The 16,364-nt window shown below is 52.6% G+C and overlaps 1 protein-coding gene across 4 annotated transcripts in view; it reads left to right on the forward strand.

The window, feature by feature from the left end:
- GRHL1 (grainyhead like transcription factor 1) overlaps nucleotides 1-16,364 on the forward strand; it is a 37,594-nt gene that overhangs the window by 6,167 nt on the left and 15,063 nt on the right. For all 4 annotated transcript variants that reach the window (XM_066994920.1, XM_066994919.1, XM_048071274.2 and 1 more), the window contains exons 4-9: nucleotides 755-1,145; nucleotides 1,522-1,598; nucleotides 2,391-2,547; nucleotides 3,020-3,131; nucleotides 4,110-4,204; nucleotides 15,457-15,615. In XM_066994920.1, coding sequence (XP_066851021.1) covers nucleotides 755-1,145; nucleotides 1,522-1,598; nucleotides 2,391-2,547; nucleotides 3,020-3,131; nucleotides 4,110-4,204; nucleotides 15,457-15,615 — 991 coding nt within the window. The remainder of the gene's footprint in view (nucleotides 1-754; nucleotides 1,146-1,521; nucleotides 1,599-2,390; nucleotides 2,548-3,019; nucleotides 3,132-4,109; nucleotides 4,205-15,456; nucleotides 15,616-16,364) is intronic.

Raw genomic sequence — 16,364 nt, forward strand, 5'->3', positions numbered from 1 at the left:
TCTGCCGACCCATAACCTAGCAGGACAAAAAGTGATTAGTTTGCTGCCAGTGGAACAAGCTGAACTGGCTCACCGAGGGGACGGGGGAGAGTCCGAATTGGTGCAGAGCAGAGGGCAGGACCACGTCGTTGGGAGGGAGAAAGGAAGGGAGGGAGGGAGGGCTGGCTCTGAGGTCAGCTCGGCCGCAGGTGTCACTGTCATCCTGGCAGAAATGCGTGTGGTGGGGTGGAGAGTGTGAAGCTATGCAAACTACCGTGGGGAGTCTCGGCGGGGCTTCTCTTGGGGGACATGCACGAACGAGGGCTGTAATTTCCCTGGGAGCTCTTCTTGGGTGGCAAACGTGTAGGGCAGAGGAACGGCGACCTTGTTCTTGATCCCCCTCCGACCACCAGGCAGCAGTTTTATGCAGCCTAGCGTGAGCCTGCATGTGGTGAGAGGAGCATCACAGCGCTTGGTTTCGGATCGCTGTTTTCCAGGCAGTGAGAATCGGGGCTGTGAACCCTCACCCTTTGCTCCAGGGTAATTCATCTCCAAGGTGGAGTTATTAGCAGTGGGTGAGTGTGGTTTTTTTTTTTTTTTTTTTTTTTTTTTTTTTTTTGAGTTTTCTCAGCTTTTCAGGTTAGGGTAGAGCTGTTCTTCACAGACAGTAGAGTTGGTATCAGCTGTCCCAAAGGCTGAAAAGCAGTTCTAGCTCTTGTTTAATGAGAAAACTAAAAGTTCTGTTTATTTACCTTTTTTTTCTTGCCTTTTAAAGGAACAGCATCCCGAACGTGACGGAACAATCGCTTATTTCTGCCGGGGAAAACAGAGTCCAGGTCCTGAAGAATGTGCCTTTCAATATCGTCCTTCCGCACACGCCCCAGATGGGCATGGACAAGAGGGGCCACCTCACCACCCCTGACACGACCGTCACCGTCTCCATCGCGACGATGCCCACCCACTCCATCAAAACGGAGACCCAGCCCCACGGCTTCGCGGTGGGCATCCCTCCGAGCGTCTACCACCCCGAGCCCCCCGAGCGGGTGGTGGTGTTTGACAGGAACCTCAATCCCGACCAGTTCAACTCCAACACCCAGCCGCAGAACTCCCAGAGGCGGACGCCGGACTCGACCTTCTCCGAGACCTTCAAGGAAGGCGTGCAAGAGGTACAAAAAAAGGCACTCTGTGCGTGTGTCTTAATGGTATCGGCTGAAAACAGCAGTAACCGCGACTTTATTTGTTTGAAAGCCACGCATCAAGGAACTGTGTAGCTGCTCCTTTTCTTTGAGGATTTGAGGAAGCTTTAAAATGTTGCCATAAGTTGACTCAGAAGGCTTGTGAGATGTTGTGCTTAGTTGACACCCAAAAGTTTTGGATTAAAAACTTGCTCCGGTGTCCTGTGTGTACAGACCAAAAATCAGCTCTTATCTGATGATCAGTTTGCCTGCCAGAAGTTCCGTGGCAACACGTATCTGTTTAATCTTGACTTTTCTTGGTGCTGTGTTAATTGTTGCGGTGTTCTGTTTTTTGTGTCTACACCAGGTTTTCTTTCCTGCTGAATTGAATCTCCGGATGACCAACATGAATTCAGAAGATTATGTTTTTGACAGTATTTCTGGGTAATGCTTTAACACCCCCCTTGGCCTTTACTCTCTTCTTCTCTTAGATTTGGGTTTTATGTGAGTAGGCAGTGCAGCTCGCTCCCTTCTGCGCTGAGTCTCTGTCAGGCTCCTGTGGGCTGCGGATGTCAAAAGCACCAACAGTAGCTGCTAATTGGAATGGAATAGTTGAAAACTATTAAATTTCTACATACATCTTCAAGGAAAGCGACCTGTAGGGTTGGAAATACCACCCTGCTTCAGTTGCTGTCCTTGTAACAACTCCCTGTCCCATAAGAAGGTGCGGTGGCTGTCAGCAGTCGTCTCTCAGAGCTGGCTTCTGGCCTCTTGTCCCTCTGCTGGAAAGCCACAGCAGAAATGGGAAGCACGAAACTCGTATGAACTCCGAGGGAGGGGAGTAAGGTAGTTGTGTTAGCTGCAGTTCACCAAGAGGGAAGAGGAGACCGTGGCCACTGAATAGCTTATTAGCTTGTGAATTTAATTTAATTGCTAATAGCTAATGGATAGTTTTCTGTTCCGTGAGAGCAGCTTGCTGCTCTGAGATGGAATAGATTGCTTCCAGACTGGCCTGCCGCTGTGACTCGGAATTTAGCTTGCCAAGAACTTCTCTGAAATCTTCGTTCACGAAGGAAATAGTTTAAAAAGGGGCTCATCCTGTTTTCCAACTTCCTCGCCTGTTGATGGCTTAGTGAGTCAACTAACGACTTTGGAATTTCTCCAAATTAAATGTAAAACATTTAATCAGCTTTCCAGGAAAATGCCTTAGCAATCGCTGTCCTCTTTGCTTCGCAGGAATAACTTTGAATACACCCTGGAAGCCTCCAAGTCTCTCCGGCAGAAGCCGGGGGACAGCACGATGACGTACCTGAACAAAGGCCAATTCTACCCGATCACGCTGAAAGAAGTGAGCAGCAGCGAAGGAATCCATCACCCCATCAGCAAAGTCCGAGTAAGTGGCAGCTCTTGTGGTTTCTTGGGAAAGAGGGCGTGCGTGTTGGGAGCCTTACGCTCTCCCGAAGCTAATCCCAACCGGAGCATCAGCACGCCAGGCAGCTCACCCTCTCTGTTACGTCAGCGCTCGTTCCTCTGCCGTCCGCCTCCTTCCAGACCAACCCATCCTGGCTCGGCCCGCGAAGAAGCAGTGTCAGCACTTGTGTGGAGGTGATGCAACGCCTGCAACGAGATTCGTGAACTCCAGTTAGGAGGGCAGCTCTGCTCAGCGCTTTGTGACCCAGAAAGCACGGCTGTCTGCCTTCCTGCCAGGCAGCACGTGGGCCAGCTGTGCTGCCGCTTTGCGAAGCGCAACGCGGAAAACCTGACACCAAGGAGGACTTCCAAGACAAATGTACTCTGCGGCCTTTTCTTTCACGTGTTTGCGTTTTTATTTTCTTTAATCTTCTGCCCTCCCCCTCTCCTTTCAGAGTGTCATCATGGTGGTGTTTGCTGAAGACAAAACAAGAGAAGATCAGCTCAGGCACTGGAAGTACTGGCACTCGAGACAGCACACAGCCAAACAAAGATGCATTGACATAGGTAAAGGAACACTCTTCTTGCTGATGTCAAACTCCAGCCTAATTCCTTGGCACGGTTTGGCTTTCTGCTAACGCTTTGTTATTTTAACCAACCTTTGGATTACGCTTTCAACTCTCAGTAGCTTTGCTGAAAGACTGGAGAGAGCTGCTGATAGTTTTGAGCTAATGTTGCGGTTTTTAGGACCCCTTAGAGGGGCTGGATTTTGGAGGGGTTTATTTTATTCACGAGCAGACTGAGTTTAGAGTCCTGCATTGGGAGATGCAATGCCTGTCTCCAAACTGCAGTTGTTTTGGCATATCTTGGTGGCTGTAGCTAAATTGCAGCCCACAATCTCTGCGGCTGTCTTAAATACCGTGTTTCTTCAAAGGCCAAGATCCTTGCAGAAATACCTCGACGCTAGTGATCCTCCTTCCCCCAGCTTTGCTCACAACTGGCTTTTGGTGCACGGCAGAAAAAGAAAACACTGCAAATTTCCACTCGCCTCTAGACAAGGCAGTGGCTGGCTGGCGTCCAGCCTTCTCTGGCTGAAGGCTGGGTTGTACTCCTCGTCTTCCTTCTGCGAATAAAAGCAGGGATTAATCACTTGGCACTTAAAGCAGACGCGCATGCAAATCTTTGTTATTGAAGGATTTTTATTGAGAGCTTATTCCTCTGCCGTCCGGAGCAGAGTTTCCCGTACACAGCAGGTTATGGCACGGGGCATGCAGTATCTGTGGTGTCTGCTTTTCCCCTAGGAGTTTCTAGTTGGGGTTCTCTGAGTCCCCTATTTTGCTCCTCCCTCCTGTTTTTTGATGTGTGTGTGTGCGTTTGGTATGAGAACTATTTCCAGACTTTTTAATGATCCATTTTTAAATACAGTTCAGCTTCCTTTGCCCCCAAGGGGTTGCTGAGGAGTTGCAGTTTCTAGCTGCTCTGTGTGATTAAGAGCTCCGGACGATATCGCCTCTCCCTCTCCCTCACGCCTCTCCTTTCTAACAGCTGACTACAAGGAGAGCTTCAACACCATCAGCAACATCGAGGAGATCGCGTACAACGCCATTTCCTTCACCTGGGACATCAACGAGGAGGCGAAGGTGTGTGACCACGCTCAGGTTTCCTGTCCTTTCGGGAGAGATTCGCCGGGCGGGGGGAAGGGAAGGGCGTGTGGCCTACCCGGTGATTAGCATGTAACAAGTTTGTTTACACTCCAAAGTGAGGCAAAACCTCCTGGCTGTTTCTTAAGAGGGTTCGCATGTGCAACTGCGGGGAGCTTTGCGACTGCTTTTAGGTTCTTGGCAGAATCGCCTCCCTGAGAGGGGCGAGCACCGGCAGAAGGAAGCGCCGAGGGTTTCCAGGGCAGATGAGGTGGTGCTGGAGGTGGCGCTGAGCGCAGCGGGGCTTGGCAGTTAGCACAGCCCCTTGGCAGGGGCCCGGGGGGCAATTTCTGAGGAGTTAAGGCTGGGACGGGGGGCTCGTCTTCAGCAGAAGAGGGAGTAGCTGCTGTTGTTGAGCTACCCAAGCACGCGTTGCTGAAACCACGGGTGCCAACGCACGGTGACCTATTTCGAGTTCCAGCAGCCTCCCAGTGAACCCCGTTTTGATCTTTGGGCGCCGCAGTAGGTGCGTAGGTACGGGCAGCTCTCCTGGCCGCTGCTTAGCTGTACCTGTGTGAAGCCACTCCAGCTCCCAAAAAGGACCTGCGCGCCTTCCAGCTGCCGGGGCGGCAGCTCAGGGAGGACAGAGTCCCCTCGGTTCCACAGGCGCTTCCCACTGCTTTGTTGCTGGAGTTGAAGTGCGGAAGCCGTCTTCGGAGAGTTTCTGAACTACCTGGGCAAAAACGAGAGGCCCAGGAGATGTCATCGCAAGCTTTGCTCTGTGCTGCACGAGAGCTTTAGATAAAAGGCCGCAGGGAGAGGTTTTTGGGGGTTGCCGCTGGCTTTCAGCTCGGTGGGAGAAGCGTGGGGTGCTCGGCAGGCAGCAGCGAGGAGCTGTGTGCGCTGCTGGCTGGAGAAAGCTGCCCTGCAGCGTGCCTGCTGTTCCCCGGGCATGGAATTGGGCACCGGGCTTCTCCGTTCACCAGGTTTGGCTTCTGGGTTTGGCCTCGGTCAGCCTGAGGGGGGTGGTGGCAGGGAGGGCCTTGCCTGCTGTGGTTTTCTGAAGCACAAAGCCCTTTGATTTATGGACAAGGACATGAAGCCTCAGAAAGGAGACAGGCGGTGTTCCCAGGGTGTTAACGTGCTACCGTAGCCAAGGATCGAGGAGCAGGGCTTAGAGCTGGTGCTGAGAAGCCGGTGGCTGTCCTGAGGAAAGCCGTCTCTTCCCACCTGCTGACAGAGCCCAGCCATTTTTCTCTTGATTTCACCTCTCAGGGCAGCCTCAGCAAGCAAAGAGGCAACGAGCAGATCCAGATAGGTGCTAAAAATTCGCCGTGTCCTCTATGGACGAAGAAATACGCCGTGCAACCACCTCCCCTGTGCCATCCTTGGCACGTCCAGGCAGAGATGCTGGTTTTAGTGGGGCCAGCAGCGTTCGTCGAGGCGAACCAAAAGGTGAACCAAACCGTTCAAACAGGTTCCTGGGCAGGGAACTGAGGCACTTTATCTGTGTGTACCTGGTGCGGATGGTCATTGCCCAGGTGCTCGACAGACCCCTGAACGTTCAGGTCTTGCAGGTCCGTAGGAAAATTGCCCCTAGCAGTTTGAAAATGTCTCCGGACACCCCCCGGGTGTTGTATTTCAGCTCGCGGGATGAGGTGGTGTGGGGAGATGTGACCCAGACTGGTTTGGTAGCTACATAAGGCAAATTTGCCTCCAGACTTTCACTGCTAGTGTGCAAGACCCATGTGCTTTGAAGGGACTGTGATTCCAGGAGCCAAGGCTTGCACTCTTCGTATCAGGATCACATTAAGACCAAAATACTGTGGATTTTGTGTGTTGAAAGGACTCTCATTTGTAACAAACGCTCTGTGTTTTAAACATCAGTTTAACCTTTTTATTTTTTTGTTCCCGGAGTGGATGCGTTCTGTCAGTGCTTGGATTTCTCATCAGCAGAGCTGCTGCTCTTTCCCAACTCCTGTGATCTTATCAGGAGATGCCTGAGCCAATTTCAACAATTTTTATTGCATGGTTCGCTTACCTTGCGTGCACGCACTCTCTCCTTCTCCCCCCTCAATCTCCTTTTTTTTTTTCACCCCCAAAGAATAGTCGTGAAGAATATGAAGAGCAGGGAATGAGGAGCGCTGGGTTCCTGTGGAAGACCTTCTGTAGCACCAGAAATAACTAGTGTCTGACGTTTAATAAGAGCAGCGTTGCGTAGACGGTGTATTTAACCAGCCAGCAAGCCTTGCTTATTAGAAACGTGCTTCCTGCGCCCCGGAGTTACCCGGCCCAGAGCCAGGCGATTCTCCTGGGGTTGCTGCTTCTCCCCTTTCCCTGCTGCTCGGTTCCAGGTTGCTGTGGGGAGGACTCGGTACTGTGCGGCGCAGTACCGTGGTGCGAGGCGCTGCGCCTGAGGTCTGTGCTGTAATTGCTCAGTCAGGCACCCGGGGCTCTGGGTGTGGGTCAGAACTGCGAAGGGGGAAACGCCATCTCGTCGCACCGAGTTGCTCCTCGCAGCTCTGGGACCAGAGTTTTACAGGAACTTGCCTTGCCTCGTGCTAGCCCTTGCTGTGGGGACGTACAGGAGCATCAGAGCCGCTTTGTGCATGCCAGGAGCGTGTCGCCTCGCTCCCTGAGAGTGCTTTGGCCTGGAGGCACAGGGGATTGGGTAAAATACAGCTTTCTGCTGAGGGAAAAACTGTTCTGATGAGAGCTGGGCACAACTCCTGGATGCGGGACGTAGCAGCTCTGCTTGGAGCGACTGCTGGTGTCCCGCAGCTGGCTGGGTGTGTGCTGTCGAGTACACCAGGAGCACTTCACGCATGACAGGCTTTTCCCACTCTGGGATCAGTGCCTGTGGGTTTCGGAGCAAATGTTTTGTGCTTCATTCTGGCAGCTCCTCTCTGCCCTCTTCTGTTCCTCGGAGACAGCACAGGAGTCGCTGGGAAGGGCCAGCCTAGGGGAGAGTGGTGCGTTAAGAACTCGGTGGGCTTCCCAGGCGTGTTCAAGCTGGAAAAGGGCTCAGGACCTGAAGGGCAAGGGAGCTGAGGGTGGGGAGGAAGACCAGGTTTTGTCTGGGAAAGAGAGGCTGCCTGTAAGTGGTGCTTCCGAGACTGGAAGGAGAGCAAATATAGGGTAGAAAGATGGAGAGGAGGTGCTGTGGTCAGCACAGCTACTCGGGAGCAGCCCCAGCTGGGTGGAAGCGTGGCCTGATGAGTCTGAGAGATGGGGAGCTGATACGCTCGCTCGCACGCAACGGGTAATGCTGGAGTCACCCTGAGGCTTGCGGAGACTTCAAACAGTTTCCCACCCTGTCCTGGGCTTCTGCTGCGTTGGGCAGACGGTCGAGGTAGAATTGTGTTTTTGTAACAGCTTTTGGATGTCTGAACACGAGCTCGTCATCTTTCGCTTCTGTTACTTCATTAGGGCTGGGATGGAGCTTGCTGTGCAGGTGCCTGCCCCTCCTCGTTGACCAAGCAGGCTTTGGCCGTCTTTAAAGTCTGCTGCTGAACTTGGGGAAGAGGAATTCCTGTCCTTGTAGTGCTTTCTGTGTGGATTGCCTCCGCCTGGCAATGGGGAGAAGCATCTGTAGGTTCAGGGTATGAGTTTTTGAGACTGGGAGCCGTCTCCTCCTGTGTCTGTACAGCGTGCCTGGTTCTCCTCCCCTGGCTGGTGTCCGTTCGAGGTCTTCTGGTGGAAATTGTCGTTATGCGCGTGGTTAAGCGCGCGTTTCTTACCCGTCTTTCCTGCCACTCTGTTCTTACTGTTGGCTGTCCTGTTACCTCTGCTGCTACCCGTTAGGCTGTGTGAGGCAAATTCTCTCTCCCTTACCTCTGGCCCGGGGACATGGCCTGCTCTCGGGTCAGTGACAGTTGAACAATCTGGCCAGATCGGTTTCCCCAGGGGTAACTGGCTTTGCTGGATCCGGCTTTGCTCAAGTCCCGTCTGAGCTCCTGCCCCGTGGAGCAGGAGGGCTGGGGCCGGGGCTCTGCCCGAGGCGAGCCGGCGTGCTCCGAGCCGGCCCGGGGGGCTTCGGAACGGCTCACGTGCCCAACCTGCTCAGCTGCAGCTCGAAGGAGAGGCAGGGTTTGGCAGAAGGCAGCAAAACGCACCCGCGTCTTCTCAGTGATTGTGTCTTTGCCAGATTGTGTAGCTGCAAGAACTCGAGGTGGTGTTTGAGGCACCCTTTGGTGCTGTAAGCAGGCACTGTGTGAAAAGACCCTTTCCCCTAAAAGGGGGTATGTCGTAAGGGTCTAACCATGGCTTTGGAGGTGGAGAATACTGTGGTAGAGCTTCTTGCTTCTTTCCACTGAAGACGAGGTGCTGTGACGTCTCTCAAGTGACACCCTGAATAACAGAGTTCAAACAATGCTCTTTTTTTTTTGTCCAAGATGAGTGGGACAGGCCTGCATTAAGGTAATTTGTGGCAAACTTGAATTGGCCTTCAGAAATGTTAGATTGCCCGGTGAGGGTGGTCTGCTGGCAGGTCCCTGTGCTTCCTGCCTGCAGTTCCTGGGCAGGACTTCTCCTCTTCTGGAGAGGACAGATTTCTTGCTCTAACTCAAAGTAAGGCTGGGGTGTACGCTGCTGATTTACTTTGAGTTTCTTCTAGCGTAGCCCTTGCTTGGTGTTCACTGTAGGAAGAACTCAACTGTTGTGATTGATGAATATTGCCCGTATTTATATGGATGCCATTGTAATGAAGCGGCAGTCATATGCCTCATTAAAGAAGGTGTTGCCAGCTTGAGCAGCATTGAGGACGTACAGGTTTGGTTAGTTGGAAATGAAACTATGAAATGTGATGAGTCAAACATACTTCAAGGAGAGAGATTGGTTTGGAGCCAGCGCTACAGACCACAGGTACTTTGAGGCACAAGTACCTGCAGCGTTGGAGCAGGGACGCAGGAAAAGCACAGCAAGTGTTGCCTGCCTCTCAGCACGGACCTCTCCTGCTCTGGCCTGGGTTCTCTAAAACCAAGTGGCTGTTGCCCTTGGTTCTAAACGTTGCACACCAGGAGGAATTTTTCAGCTAAGATCTCCCCTCAGGACTCGGTGTCTCAATCTCCACCACCTTTCTGGTCTTCCACCTGGCCCTGAAGCTCGCAGCGTGTTTCGTAAAGCCAAAACAAAACCCTTCCCTCGCTGAGCTTTCCTAGGTGGAAAGCTGGGTGCTGGTATTTTTTTTTTAACTTCCATTCCTTTCATGCCTTATGGCAAAACTTCCTCTTCAGCCATTTCTGTGCCTTTGTAGACTTCATTCTTTCAGATTTTTTTTACCTTTTGCCAATTTTTCTCCCCCCCAAGCTGCTGCTTTTGTTTTCTTTCGAACCACCCCGATGGGAGCTGACACCTGGGCCGCATCTTTATCTTATCAGAGCGTGGGGCGGGGAGGAAGCGCTGGCAGGAATGGGAACCTCTCTCCCCGCTTTTCCCACGTGCTGTGAGCAGAGACGTTCCTGTGTTTCCTTGCCCCGGAACGCGTTGGGATAACACTCGGCGTTCCCCTGGTATAATATGCATTTTCCTTTCATTACCGTGCCTTTTCGTTCTCTTGATGGGGATGAACTTGCTCCGAGGACGTTCTTTTATCTGCGACTGGGCGATGGCTCCCGCTCCGCCTTCCCTGGCGGGGTGTGGGACCTGCGGCGCGCCTGGTGCCAGGCACCCAGACGGGGCTTCGGAGGCTCCAATGCAAACCAATTCCTCGGGCTCCGAGCGGGATGGCGCTGAGCGGGGCTGGAGCGGATGCGGCCCTGTGGCGGACCTGCCAGACGAGCCTTATTTGGAGCGTCCGATCCCAAGGGCGGGAGGGAGGCGGCTGGGGAGCCCACAGGTGCACGAGTTGCCCAATTTTTTTTTTTTAATCTCCCTTTTCCTGGCTCGCCTCCTGCTGATGCAAAACCTGCGGTGCGCACGTGGGAGGTGAAGAAACGAATGTGAGAGCAGGGAGATTAGCGGCCTCTCAGGTGATCCCTACTAAGCTGCTCGGGTTCTTTTTTTTTTCTTCTTCTTTTAAAGACAGAGCAGTCTCCTCAGCACTGCTTTCTTAGGACGTGCCTCGGTGGATGTGTGCGGGCAGAGCTGTGCTTGCCCTGCCCGCACTGCGAGCTGCCTGGCCGCGACCCAGCGCCCGTCCTGGAAGCCACATGGCTTCGGTAGCACGCCGCGCTGCTCTCGGAAGGCCTCGGAGCCATGCCGGTGTAATTTATAAGGCTTTGGGGCCAGAGGATTTGCATCCTGCCAACTCACAGCACAGATTGAGCATGTCAAGGCCTATTTTATGTACATCCGTGCGGACGTAGCTTTAGAAAAGACCCTTTATTTTACCCTTCCGTGTCCATCTTTGTCAAAGCCTTTAGAGAAACCACACGTTTTCCACCATCAGCACTTCAATAGCAAGCGTGGAGTTGCTGGGCAGTTTCTCTTTCGTGTGCGGCTGATCAATGGGTTGTTTGGGCTGCTCCTTGGGACTGCTGTCACCGGGTCAGCCTCAAAGGTTCCTCTTCAGGTTAGCTCGGCCGAAGGGTTGCGCGTCTCTTTGTTCTGCAAAAAGTGAAAATAACACGGAGGTGAAAGGCAGCTGCACAGCAACTGCTGCCTTCCCCAGCCGGAGACCACAAGAACGAGCGTGCAGCCCCGAGTCAAAGCTGAATGTGGAGCTGCACGGATCCCATGGGTCCTGCTGGGCAAGCTCTGCGTCAGCCCACAGGACGGCTCTGCGAGTAGGGTGCGTGGGGAGCCGTCCGCAGGTGAGGCTGTGCCTTTGTGGGGTGGAAATGGCCCCAGGATTTGCTGGGATCCCTTTGCCTACCGTGTGTGGGGCAGAACGCTGGAATTGGTGAGCCAAGGCCATGGAAAATGGTGTCAGGCTGCGTTCCCTAACAAGGAGCTTATTGCGGTTTAGCCTGTCTCTGGTGGGGGTGTTTTGGAGCCTACGCCATGTGTTCTGTCCAGACCCAGTTAATCCAATGTCAGAAGTGGCCTGATAAATTTAAGCTGAGTATAACATTAAAATGAGAAGCTTCTGTCTCTCTAAGGGTGCTAGGAAAGCTGGATTTTTATCTGAATCCTGAATAGGGAAAGAAATAGCCAATGGACTCGGATTATCGAGCGGTGCCTTTATCCTCTGGTCACAAAATCGTAACAAACAGGAGGAGGTGAGTTCAGTTTAGCTGTATTTATTAAAAAGGAAGCCACAGGGAGCGAGGCGATGGGACCAGAACAATCCCAAGCCCAGCCTCGTGCAGAAGGATGTCCAGGAATCGCGCGCCGGGGAGATCTGTTGCCTACTTCAGGTCTCACCCGTGTGTCCGTGTGCTGGGCCAGCACTCCCGGCCGGCTAATTGCCACCTGAGCTGCTTGCCGTCACCTGTGGCAACCCCAGACGTGCCTTCCTCCTCCTCCACGCCGCGGTGAGTAAGGAGAGGCTGTCCGAGGTGACATCTCATCTGAAGCTTCTGCATATGTAGCCTTTGGACTAAGCAAAATTGCGGGCGCTTCTTGTGTGACAAAGGAGCGCGGCGTCCAAGATAAACCGGGGAGAAGAGATCTGGGTACGCAAGCCTTCATTTCAGAAAGGCATCTTTCATCTCGCTGACAGCGAGGTTCCTGCAGCGCTTTGATTGCCCTTTAATTACGCCTGTTTTTCCTGGTTTGTTTGAAAGGCAGATCTTGTTAGAAAAAGGTGCTGTGTGGAAAGAACTTGGCTGTCTCCGCTGCCCTTCCTTGAGGGCATGCAGCAGAGCAGCCGGATTAATTTTTCCTGCGTTATTAAAACTGAAGATTGTTTCTCGTGGATCCCGACGTGGGCACAGCGCCGTTCTTACGAATCGCGAGCGGTCGGACGGTTAGAGCAGCCCGGGAAGTCACGAGGTCGGGCTTCTTCCCACGCTGCCTCCCATTGTGATCTCAGATCTCTCTGCTTTAAAGCCTCCGTTTGTTCTTTCTGTGAGGCCGGGCTGCTCCTCTGCCCCAAAGGCTGCGGGACACCACACGTGGTGGCAGGGGACTGGTGGGCGCGGGGCTTCTTGTAGCACGCTGGGGTGAAAAACCAACAAAAAAGAAAGAAAAAGTAAAGTCTGGCTTCGGTTGGAGAGAAAAGCCTGGAAATATGATTCAATGTACGCTCAAGGCTTAACTGCCAAGCAAGCAAAATAGCTCGGGACCAGGTTCCTAATCCTTCTCAAAATCTCTTTTAAAGAAAACCTACGTAACTTTTGAGGCTTTGACTCATGGTTGTAAGCGCTTGGGCTTGACAGCGCTCTATTTTTAAGTGCCGTCTTTGTGTTGAATCCTGGGAGGTGAGATGAAAATGTTTTTTTTAAAAGTAACAACAAATCTTAATATAGCTGAGAATGCGGAACTGCCCTTGGAAAAATAGGTTGGACACATGAAAAGGAATCTTGCTCAGCAGGCTGAAGACGCAGAGCAACTTCTGCGGTTACGTTTTTCTTTCTTCTGGCAATTTTGGGGTGGGGATGTAGCTGGCGCAGTCGCTCGGCCTTACGTTTCTTCTCCAACGCGAGTCAAACCTTCCTGAACAAAAGCTCCTGGCTGAAACTGCTTGAGCCCAAGCTGGAGAAGCTGTTCTCTGAAAGTCCGTTTTTGTGGAACTTGAGGGGACTTCAAGCTGGAAAATAGGACTTGGAGTTACAGGATGGGTAGGGAGGAGGAGGTGATCCTTTCCAAAGGGCTTTGTAGGAACAGGAGAGGCCAGGCTCTGAGGAAGGTACGAGGAGGTGGCGGTTGTCATCTGCCCGGCGTCCCGAAGGCTTAAAGGGCATTAAAATGAAGTCAGCCGTTCAAAGCCAAAACTAACCAAATGAGGAGAACTTCAAGTAGCAGGATAAGCTTTGTCATCTGCATTCTCATGGGACACCCATGCTGCCCTGCTGTAGCAGCACGCACCCATCCTGTTGAGACCGAGGCTCCAAGAGCTGCGTGCGCTTTGCGTGGCTGGTAAGCCCGGCCTCCGGGGAGCCTCTCGGGCAGCAGCCCGGAGGGAGAGCCCATAACTCGGACCCAAATCCTCCAGAAGAGACGTGCTGCCTCTTCTAGAGAGCTCAGCCTGCCGGGGGTACGGCGCTGTGAAACTCGTATGGGATTTCACAGGAGTTGTGAGGCTGTGGCAGACCTCCTGGAGCGGCTGCTGGTGCGTGTTTCCTCGCAGAACACCCTCCTTTTTTTTTGTACAGACATGAGAGCTGTGTGTGAATATTCATCAGGGGTAAATAAACTTAAAATTAAAAATGTAGGAACATGCAAACACCGGAGCCAAAGCTCTCTGAAAGCACCCCCCCCTGCCCAGGGAACCTGATTATTCAGGCTGTGCTCGCAGCTGATTACACGGCTCAGAACGGGGCGAGAGCAGCTCTTCAAACGCCTCCAAGCTTTCCCCCGGGGCCGTGCCAGCGCCGCAAGCAGAATGAGCTTTGGGAGTTGAAGGCAGCAAAAAGGGGAGGCGGGCGGATGAAAGTCAGGGTAGCGATCGGTCGGGTCGGTCTCTGGAAGACGAAGAGTTTATTGTAAAGTAACTTTCCCAGCTGTGGCTTGTGACGTCGTGCGAAAAAGCCGAGGCGTTGCCTTGAAACAGCGAGGGGCTTAGGGTGCTGGCACGCGAGCTGGGAGGCGAGTGGGCAGAACCAGTGCTGAGCTAACGCTCACTGCGCTGTCAGCACCCCTTCTTTGCCCCGTTCCCTGCTTCAGGCCGCAGGCAGCCGTGCCTGGGCTGCCGGAGACAGGCTGCTGGCGTTCCTTAGATGTTGTTTCATGCGTTTTGATCTCTCTGTGCACAAGTGGGACACCACAGGGCGTATGTTGGTGGGATGGGGGCTTGCATGTGGGGCTGGCGGCGCTCACGGGGGCCACCCCAAGAAGCTGCGTGCCGAGCTTGAGCGTTCAGGTGAGTTACTGCAGGAGCAGTAAGTCGTGGAATCGCAGCATCGCTACGCCAGGCTGCCCAAAGCCCCATCCAGCCTGGCCTTGAACGCTTCCAGGGACTGGGGCATCCGCAGCGATCCCAACGAAACCTTTACGCCTTTCCGAGCTGCATTTGAGGCTTCGCAGTACTGAGAGGGCTCCGGTAGGTGGCACCAGCTCCCTGCAGAGCTCGTCAGCCTGGCGCTTGGTGTTAGAGCAGAGGAGTCAGCAATTAGGCGGTGGGACCGTGCTCCTGCAGCCTCTGGCAACGCGCTTCTGGCTCCCACAGCTTTGGTGCCTTATTTTTTAAGTTTTTTTATTTGAGGGGTGGGTTGCCAGCCTTAGTTTGCGAGGCAGGGAGGAGAGGAGCCACTGCAGGTCTTGGTAGCTGGTAAATCCCTGGTAATTAATTGTTGCAGCTTCTTCTGAGACACACCAGTAATGAGCGCTGTGTCTGGAGAAGGGCCCGGCACAAAGCACGCGTTCTGGTCGCAGAGCTCTGCTCTGTTTGTTCACAGCCACGTGAGAATATCTCTTCCTTCTGGTCAGCAACGCCGCGCTCCCTCTCTGGTGTAGGGTTTTTTTTTGTTTGAGGCAATTAAGAAAATAAAATTAGATCCATTGAAAATCGCTCTTAATTCATTTTCCCCCTAATTCAATTTTTTATTAGAATAATGACAATATTACCCTTTCCCTTCGGTTCTGAGCTTTAACAAGATGCTGCAGGTCTTCCTGGGGAACATTCAAAATGGTGTTCATAGTTTTAAGTAGAAAACCCAGAAACTCTCTCACTGAAATAATAGCATTATTCTTCTGTTTAAAGGTAATAGCCTGCTTAATATTTTTAATAGCTTTTAATACGATTTAAAAAGTTTTGCCTGTAAGCTGTGCTCGCACCAGCTTATGTGCGACTCAGAAAGCTTTGGTTTACCGTGCCTGAATTAATCTAAGTCTTTCAGGGTGGTTAAAGACTTGCCAGTGAAGCTTGGGTGTAGGAGGATTCCTGCTGCTAAAGGTTTGATGACGAGAGATGAGGTCTCCTCAGCAAAAAATACTTAGGAAAGACAGGTGGAGCTCTCCTGAAGTTTGAGAGTTTGCTGAAATTCACTCTAGTTCAAGGGCTTTGTCCCCTGCGATGACATCTATAAACGATTAGGGATGTGGTACTGCTCCGCGTGGATTTCAGCTGATACCTCAAAGGACAGAAAGCCCTCCTTGGAGGGCTGGGGACCCGCACTTAGGTCTCAGTGCTGGCTGAGTAGTCCATTGCTCGGTGGGCAGCCAGGAATTTCCGTGGCACTTCTGACGGACGCTGGTTTCCTCTCCTGCAGGTTTTCATTTCTGTGAACTGCCTCAGCACGGATTTCTCCTCTCAGAAGGGGGTGAAAGGCCTGCCCCTGAATCTTCAGATTGACACCTACAGCTACAATAACAGGAGTAACAAGCCCGTGCACAGAGCCTACTGCCAGATTAAAGTCTTCTGCGACAAGGTAAGGCTGGGTCAACGTGCAGAGGGTATTTTGGGGAAGGCTGTTCCACAGCTGAGGGGGCTTCTTTCTCATCCTGCCGCTTGGTATTTGGGCTCACTGAGGGCTCCTGTGCGTGCGCAGCCTTGGCAAGGGAAAAAATGTCACCCCTTCCACTTGGCTCGTGGATGTTATGATGACCTCAGATCAATTTGCTGCTCTCAGAATGCTGGAGCGCTCCCGAGCACTGTGTCGGTGTTGACTTTGGAGAAAGGTCAGCCCGTGGCAGAAGATAAATGTGGTGGCCCAGACGTTGGGAGAGTGCCTTCACTAGGAGAAGGACGAGTCGGTGCAGTTGAGCAAGCGGAAGCTTTTACTTTTGCCCAACTTGTGTCATGACGGCCTTTTTAAGTGTCTTTGTGTGTTCTTATTGTACTCACTATTCAAAAAAAAAAAAAAAAAAAGAGATCTGTCCTGTGAGCAGAAAATGTTGCTGTTTTCATTGTGCTCCCGTGAGTATAACAAGTCTGTTCACAGGCTGGACGGGTGCCATGATGTGTCTGCTCTGCCCAGTGCAGTTAGTTCAGCACCTAGAAAATTCACGCCTTTCCCGCAGTCACGCATCACCTGAAGCTGTGAAGGAAGCACAGCGGGAGCTGAGCTGAGAGCAGTCTTTAAAGCTTCCCTGGGTTCGTGGAGAAGGGATATTTGCCTGCTTCTGTAACCTTCTCCCATCCCAACCATCTTCTGAGGGACCGCAGCAAGCGATGCGT

Source organism: Anser cygnoides, chromosome 3, assembly GCF_040182565.1.
Source record: "Anser cygnoides isolate HZ-2024a breed goose chromosome 3, Taihu_goose_T2T_genome, whole genome shotgun sequence".
NCBI classification, from domain to species: domain Eukaryota; kingdom Metazoa; phylum Chordata; class Aves; order Anseriformes; family Anatidae; genus Anser; species Anser cygnoides.